Here is a 7,251-nt window from a genome sequence, read left to right as displayed (position 1 = left end):
GTCCCTTTTGGCTACATAGGAAGTTTGAGGTTAGCCTGGGCTATATGAGACCCTGTTTACCTGTGCCTCTCCATAACCTTTATTCACCATATAATTCCTCTATCTCATAAAACGTGCCCCCCTTGTCTCCCTGGATCTCCCCAGACTCGTAGGTTCTATAGCTCAGGATATCATCTGTCAGCTCCAGTCACCTTGTATTGTGTGGGGCTTCTGTGCATATCAAAGCGATAACATATGATATTTATAGTCAATGTATTTGAAGCAATTTAGTCACTTACAGCCTGGCCAAAGAGCATCGAAGGATGGAGGGAAGGAATAGTTTTGATCCCCTTATGGGGGAATTAGAAGCTAGTAAGATTTTTCAGCGGCAATGGCAGTCACCTCAGCTGAAACCTGCTAGCTTAGTGGAGAATTTCCAGAGCCGTGCTAATCGGGACAGCTCAGGCAGATAACTCAAGGAGAGGCCCTGGTGAGGCCCCAGGAGGCAGGAGGGTGGGGTCAGCAGGTTCTTTCACCAGGGAGTAGGATGTAGGTTTATGGAGGTTAAAGCGATTGCAGTTTATCAATTAACCCATTAATCGGCCATTCTCATTAATCAATTCCCATAGCGCCAGGCGATGGCTAATTAGTCCCTCGCTGGTACCGAGCAAAAGCAAACCGGGGGCGGCAGGGCTGTGGGACCACAGCCGCGCAGACCGGCGGGGTCCAGGCTGTCCCGGAGGGGTCCCCGGGCGCGGGAGACTGCGCCGGAGCTGTCCCGGGGTGGGGGTGGGGGGGCAAAGGGCGCGCCAGGCGAGTCGCGGCTCGCTGGAGCCGCGGGAGACGTGTGGCCCTCCCAGTCGGGCGCAGCCAGGGTGGCACCCTCGGACCCCCGGCGCAGCCCGCGGCGCACGGAGCCGGGCGTGGCGAGGGGCGGGGTCCAGGCGAAGCGCTCCTCCTATTGGCTGTCCGGCACCTCCCCACACCGTGGCGATATAAGCCGCGGTGGCGCCGGGAGCCGCAGCGCGCCCCCGCCACCGCGTCTCCGCGCTGCTCTCGTGCTCGCCCGCCCGCCCGCCATGGCCAGCCTTAAGGACCTCGAGGGGAAGTGGCGCCTGTCGGAGAGCCAAGGCTTTGAGGAATACATGAAGGAGCTAGGTGAGAACGTACTGCCGAAACCCGGGGGCCTCATCCGCATGCTGGCATCCCGCGTGGGGATGTGTTGCTTCCCTTCCACCACGCGGCCTGGGGAGCCGAGCGGAGCGCCCTGCGGCCATTAGGATGGAGTGGGCGCCTTCGCCTCCGGCTCCGGACTTGGTGGGCCACCCCACTCCTTTTCTGCTTCTTGCCCACGAGGCAGCCCCTCAGAGCTTCCGGTCCTGCGGGGACACGTGCCAGCCGTACCGCTGTGCACCAGCAGCGTACAGCGCCCTCCCTCAGTTTCCCCTTATTGTGATCCTCACTCATCTTCTTATCCTCACCTGGTGCCACCGTTCTCCCCCACCATCCTCCGCCATAGTGGCGGCACCCAGTCCCGTTAGTGTCTGTGTAAAAATGATGCCGTAGATCTTATAGGAGAGGGGAGGAGAGAGGGAGGGGGCGCCCCGACAGAGAAAGGGGAGAGAGCAAGAGAGGAGAGGGGACAGTAAGAGGCAGGGGTCCCTATTTCCCGAGCCCCTGGCAGTGACGACCAGTGACATCACAGGTGGCTAAGCAATCTAGAAGTGGGCTAGTGCATCGACTTATGAACTAACGGCCCCCCTTTCCCACCTCGCCGCATCTTTTGTTCCTCGATGGCTGGAGTCCCCTTCCCCCATCCCCGTGGGGACACCGCATGGTAGGGCGTGGTTTCTACAGAAGCCCTTTAGAGGCTGTGAGAAAGGATGCTGCTTAGATCCCTTTCTCCTCAGCATCTCTCTCTCCTCGCCGCTGGCCAGCGCTGGAAGGGCTGCTTGGCTGTACTCATTGCGGATACAGCAGTGGGGAGCTGGTGGCCTCTGGGCGAAGAGCAGAGATGCCCACTGTGTGTGGTTATAGCCCTTAGACTGTTCTATTCTGTCCCTTGAGTCGGGAGGGTGAGGAGCAAGGAGATGTGGGCTTAGCTGGAAACCGGTAATCAGAAACTGCTAGCCTGTGGTCGCTTAACTTCTACGAGATGGGTGTGGCCTTGCCGCAGGCGCTTGCTGCTTAAAGCCTAACCAGTGAGTGAGCAAGGTTCAAGTTCACTCTCACTGGAAATAGTGCTCCATTTTCTGTTGCCCCCCTTGCCTACTCTTAAGATTAGGATATGTTGGCAGACAACAAAACGAACCTTTGTTACAGATGCAAGGGAGGGATGGAGTTAGCTAATCGGGGATTCTCTGGAAAGGTACTGCCGGGACTAGGCAGCAGTGACATTGTTGACACTTCCCTGGGCATTCAGAACCAGCCTTCATTCTCTTAATCCCACACTGTGGGATTAAGTCTGGCTCCTGGTGAATCATGCCTGTGTTTATCATATTGTCAGAATGTGAACGCATTAAGGGTTTGACTCTTCCCTTTTACGCACTGGAAGACTCAATCAGGATGAGTCCTGAAAGTGCTGTTTGCTGGCCTCACCCTAGCCGCGGGGGATAAGACTTGGTGTGTATGTGTGTGCACGTGTGGTGTGTGTGAAGGCGCGCAGGTGTGAGGACCAGCAGAGAGCACTGATGGAAACCAGCTGGGTGCTTACGCTTGAGTGGCTAGTTCTCTGGATTCTGGAGTTAGGAGGGTTACCAGGCCTGACCCATAGAGTTTGGGCAAGGTGGGAGGGGTCACAGCAGAAGGCTCCACGGGGACGGGGAAACCGGCTGAGCATCATGATGAGTCCTTCTGCTCGGGTCAGAGTCTCCTTTCTTGTGAAACTATCCTAGGTTCCCTTACAAATGTCGTCACCAAGAACAAGTACATAGATTATAAACTAATGCACAACTCAGCAATGTAGCATTTCCTACCTGTGTAGCTAGTGTAAATAAACAAACTACACAAAATAAAAATCAACCAAATACGAAAAGAGTGCAGTGTTTCCAGATAGTACAGTCAGGTTCCTAATACACAGAAAGATCCTTACCACGGAAAGTGGAAAATGTTACATTGTTGCACAGCTTTGAATGTTTCCTCTTTCCTAGGATGAAACCTCCCCCCCTCAACACACACACTTATTAAGAGCTGTGTTACTCCCCTAAAATACTGTGCTATTTGAGTCCCTCGGGACTGATTTTCTTTCTGTGTAGTCTATCAACTGTTTTTTAGGGGCCTACTGTGTCCTGCTGGCTGGAGAATACAGTGGTTGATGCCATCTGAGGTACAGGAGGACTGACTGGGCTAGGAGCTAAGTTTGTCACTTCGAATACTCGATTTCACCACCTGCCAACTGCTTTTCAATTTAAACGTGTGTTTGGGGAGCAAGGTCTCTATGCAGCTTACGCTGACCTTGATTCCCTCCCACCACCATGTCCTGAATGCTGGAGTTACAAGTATGTGCCACCGAGACTGGGCCTATGTCAGCTTCGTTAGTTGCAGCTGAGGAGTAAAGTCTTGCCTGAGTTTCTGAGGACGAACAGCTCAGTGGCTGAAAGCTGAGATTCAGAGTCATGTTGTCAGCGCTATTTACCTCCGCCTATCACTTCTGGCTAAAGATGCCTGCCAGGCTGTCCTCTGCAGTAGAGTGCACCCCGCCCACCCCAAGCCCAGGATGACCGTGAGACTGACCTGCGTGGCATGTGCAACCTGCTAGCTGGGTGCCTGGCAGTGAGTAAGTGAGGCTAGGCCAGGCAGGTGCAGCGATCCCGAATGAGTCATTGCTGGTGTTCTGTAAATTCTAACTGATCCCTATGTTACTTCTGTTCCACAGGCGTAGGGCTGGCCCTCAGGAAAATGGGCGCCATGGCCAAGCCAGACTGCATCATCACTTGTGACGGCAACAATATCACCATCAAAACCGAGAGCACTTTGAAGACCACACAGTTTTCTTGTGCCCTGGGGGAGAAGTTTGATGAAACGACAGCCGACGGGAGAAAAACTCAGGTCAGCTGTGACCTAGTGTGAAGCGACAGAGGCTTCTAGGATGACAGCTCAGGCCACCTTAGTAAGGTCTTTACTTCCTGCCGACAACTTAGTGTAAAAATTATTTTATCAAGTCGCATTTTGGTAAATTAGTAAAAGTCCCAGGAAGACATCTTTTCTAGATTGGAAAGCACATAGTTATATTGGGAATGAAATCAGCATGGCAGATGAAGTAGGCCCACAAAGGAAAAGGCGAACACATGTTGGGCTGGGGGCACGGGAACCCCTGCACTTGGAGGGTTATGAAGTGCCCCGTATTTTTGCAGACGGTCTGCACCTTCAAAGACGGCGCCCTGGTCCAGCACCAGCAGTGGGACGGCAAGGAGAGCACAATAACAAGGAAACTGAAGGATGGGAAGTTGGTGGTGGTAAGTGCCAAACTGCTGCTGTCATGCTGGGATTTGGGCTTGAAGTCACTGCCGCCACAACTGTTCCTTGTCGTTGGCTTTTTAACAAGAGAAGCAGATTTAGGAAGAAAATATTCCGAATCACAAGATAAAAATGAGCATACTTGGTACTGAGGCAGCCCTCGTGGGCGCAGGGAAGGGGCGTGATTCCCAGGATGTAGCCAGAGCCATTTCTTCCTGAGCTGTCAGAGCTTGGCAGGCTACCAAGCAGCCCTCTTGTACATATATTTTTTCCCCATTTATTTAAAATAAGGGATATCTACTCAAACCACAAGAGTAATTTCAGAGGTCATATTCAGTGCGTTAGCCTTCAGGATAGCAAATGTTCATATAAACAAAACAGCGGCTCCCAGTTCTTCCCAAGTCCAGAAATCCTAAAATGTGTTTTCTCCATCAGCAGGGTCTGTTAGAAGATTTTGCAGGATTCTGTCCATAACCTGTTATCACCTTCCGGGCTCTGGAATGTATGGGCCAGCCTGACTCTGTAACTTTCTTCTTCTAGGACTGTGTCATGAACAATGTCACCTGTACTCGGGTCTATGAAAAAGTGGAGTAAGGATTTCACCACCACCCTGGACAGGAGTTAGCTTCGAGAGTGAATAAGCTCAGTTCCATGAGCAGGTCATAAATACAGCTTCTTTTCTTTGGTTTTATTTTTCATGACTGTGTTCAATTCTCTTTCTGACAAACACTTTACATGAAGCCCATGTCAAAGTGTTTACCTAGGAGCATTCCTTTGGTTAGTAAATAAATGTGTTTGTGCTAATTGATGATGTGTGTGTTCTTCCGGGTACTGGGAATTGGTGATACTTTGTAACAGTTAGGAATTGAAAAGCTCTCAGGTATTTTTTGAGGGTTCCCATGGCTGATATAGCTTAGCAATTTGTAGACTTAGCCAGTTACTTTTGCAGTGAATACATGCCCAATTGTTTAAGCTTGACCTAAATGGTTTGTGTCAAACCATTTAGGTCAAGCTTAAGCAATTCCTACTCAGGAATTTGAGGCTATTCTTTTTTTTTAATTTTAATTTTATTTTTATTAATTACAGTTTATTCACTTTGTATCCCAGCTGTAGGCCCCTCCCCCATCCCATCCCAATCCCACCCTCCCTACCTTTTCTCCTCCTGTGCCCCTCCCCGAGTCCAATGATAGGAGAGGTCCTCCTCCCCTTCCGTCTGACCCTAGTCTATCAGGTTGAGATTATTCTTATTGAAAGACAGTTACATAAATTTCATAATCTATAGGAAGGTGCAAGCTCATAAATGGTGGGATTATTACATTCATAAACTGCAGTGGAACATTCCCTTAGTGTTCTGAGGAAACACTGGGTTCAGAAAATCTGAACACTGGACAAAGACAGTTGTAGCTTTAGAATATGATGCGCTCGCCATCAAAAGTTCTAGAAGCTCTCAGGTCTTCCTATGTGCTTTCTATTCAGAAGTACATGATGTACTTAGAGAGCTGAGTTTTAATGGAGCCCTCTTGCATGGCTCAGTCTCAAATACAAATTCCCACTACCCACATTTGAAAAATAGGTTACAGGCACAGATCTTTGTGTACACATTCCTCAGAACAACATCAGAGGGGCTGACATTGCTATCTGCATTCTGCAAATAAAGGGAATGGGTGTTTGACTAGCTAATTTACTCAAGGGCGCAGGAAGTGGAGCTGGCTTGCAAAACTCATATTGCCATGTGCACTTAATGTATTTGGTCATTCTCAGCACCGCCTCTTCCTGGAATGTACAGGGACCCTGAGTCTAAAGTCCCCAGGTGAACTCAAGCATTTCTGTGGCCACCTTCCTTCCATGTGTTGGCGTCTAGTCGGTCCTGTAATCCCAGTGCTCAAGAACCTGACCAGGAGTTACAGGTTAGCCTGGACTACCAAACAGGGCCCCGTCTCAAAAAGAGAACTCACTCACCAAACTCAACTCACCAAAGCTAGTTGGCAGTGGAAATGATGTCTTGGTCACCTTAGACCACTTAAGACCTACAGGTGCCTTCTGGGTACTAGCAGTGTGGCAAGTGAGTTGACCTGCACATAATGGGATTTCGTTGGTATGAGACGTAGACTATCTCAATGAATTTTCTTGGGAATGGGTGAGAGAACTCACTGGGGACCTGCAATCCTGCCTAATTCTGAGCACGGATTCCAGCGCCACCACACACAGCTCACACGTGTTGGTTTTTAATCGGATAAGATGGATGGTTTATCTTTCTTTTGGAGGTCATGTTCCGGCCCGCATCCCCCCATTTTTTATTTTCTGATAACTAGACATTTGACATTATCCTTGATCCAAACACTGCACTGAGCACTTGAGGTGTCGGTGAGTCTCAGGAACAGCCCAAGCTGAAGTGTGTGGACTGGTTTTCAGTGTTACAGATGAGCAAACTAAGGTTCAGAGCCCACGATGTGTCCCCGAGCTTTGTAAACAAGTACAAGGTCAGGAGTAAGTTCATCTCACACAGACTGCCGCTGGACCCCATGTTTGGGCACCTGTACCGAAGCTCACAACTGTAGTTTCGCTTCAGGTCCACATTTCTTACGTGGCAGAGCATTTGGCATTTCGGGTGAGGGAACTTGGTTTTAGATTGTGGCAAGCGTCTCAGGACCTTTAAACAGCTCAAGGGTACAGCTGCAGAATGGGCCAGGCACCAACTGATGCTAATGTGTCTCCAAGCACTCCATGTGATGCTATGTGCCCATATACCAAGCCGTGTTCTGACGTTAGAGCATCTCTGTTCTGCTTTCCCATCAGCTTCTGGGAAACTGAAAACAG

General features: G+C 50.3%; 1 protein-coding gene across 2 annotated transcripts; it reads left to right on the top strand.

Moving 5' to 3' along the window:
• Positions 1 to 949: 949 nt before the first annotated feature.
• On the top strand, positions 950 to 5,242 carry Fabp5 (fatty acid binding protein 5). 2 transcript variants are annotated; one of them, XM_021645657.2, is made up of 4 exons: positions 978 to 1,137; positions 3,854 to 4,026; positions 4,332 to 4,433; positions 4,975 to 5,242. In XM_021645657.2, exons 1-4 carry the CDS (start codon positions 1,059 to 1,061, stop codon positions 5,026 to 5,028), a joined length of 408 nt encoding a protein of 135 aa, XP_021501332.1. In that variant the 5' UTR covers positions 978 to 1,058; the 3' UTR covers positions 5,029 to 5,242. The 2 variants fall into 2 exon arrangements, with proteins under 2 accessions (XP_021501333.1, XP_021501332.1); XM_021645658.2 differs by lacking the exon at positions 3,854 to 4,026 and having other exon boundaries at positions 950 to 1,137.
• The last annotated feature ends 2,009 nt before the right edge of the window (positions 5,243 to 7,251 follow it).

The sequence above is a fragment of the Meriones unguiculatus genome, chromosome 6 (genome assembly GCF_030254825.1).
Source record: "Meriones unguiculatus strain TT.TT164.6M chromosome 6, Bangor_MerUng_6.1, whole genome shotgun sequence".
In the NCBI taxonomy this organism is placed as follows: Eukaryota; Metazoa; Chordata; class Mammalia; order Rodentia; family Muridae; genus Meriones; species Meriones unguiculatus.
The sequence above is the reverse complement of the archived record's forward strand: the minus strand, read 5'-3'. Positions and strand labels throughout refer to the sequence as shown.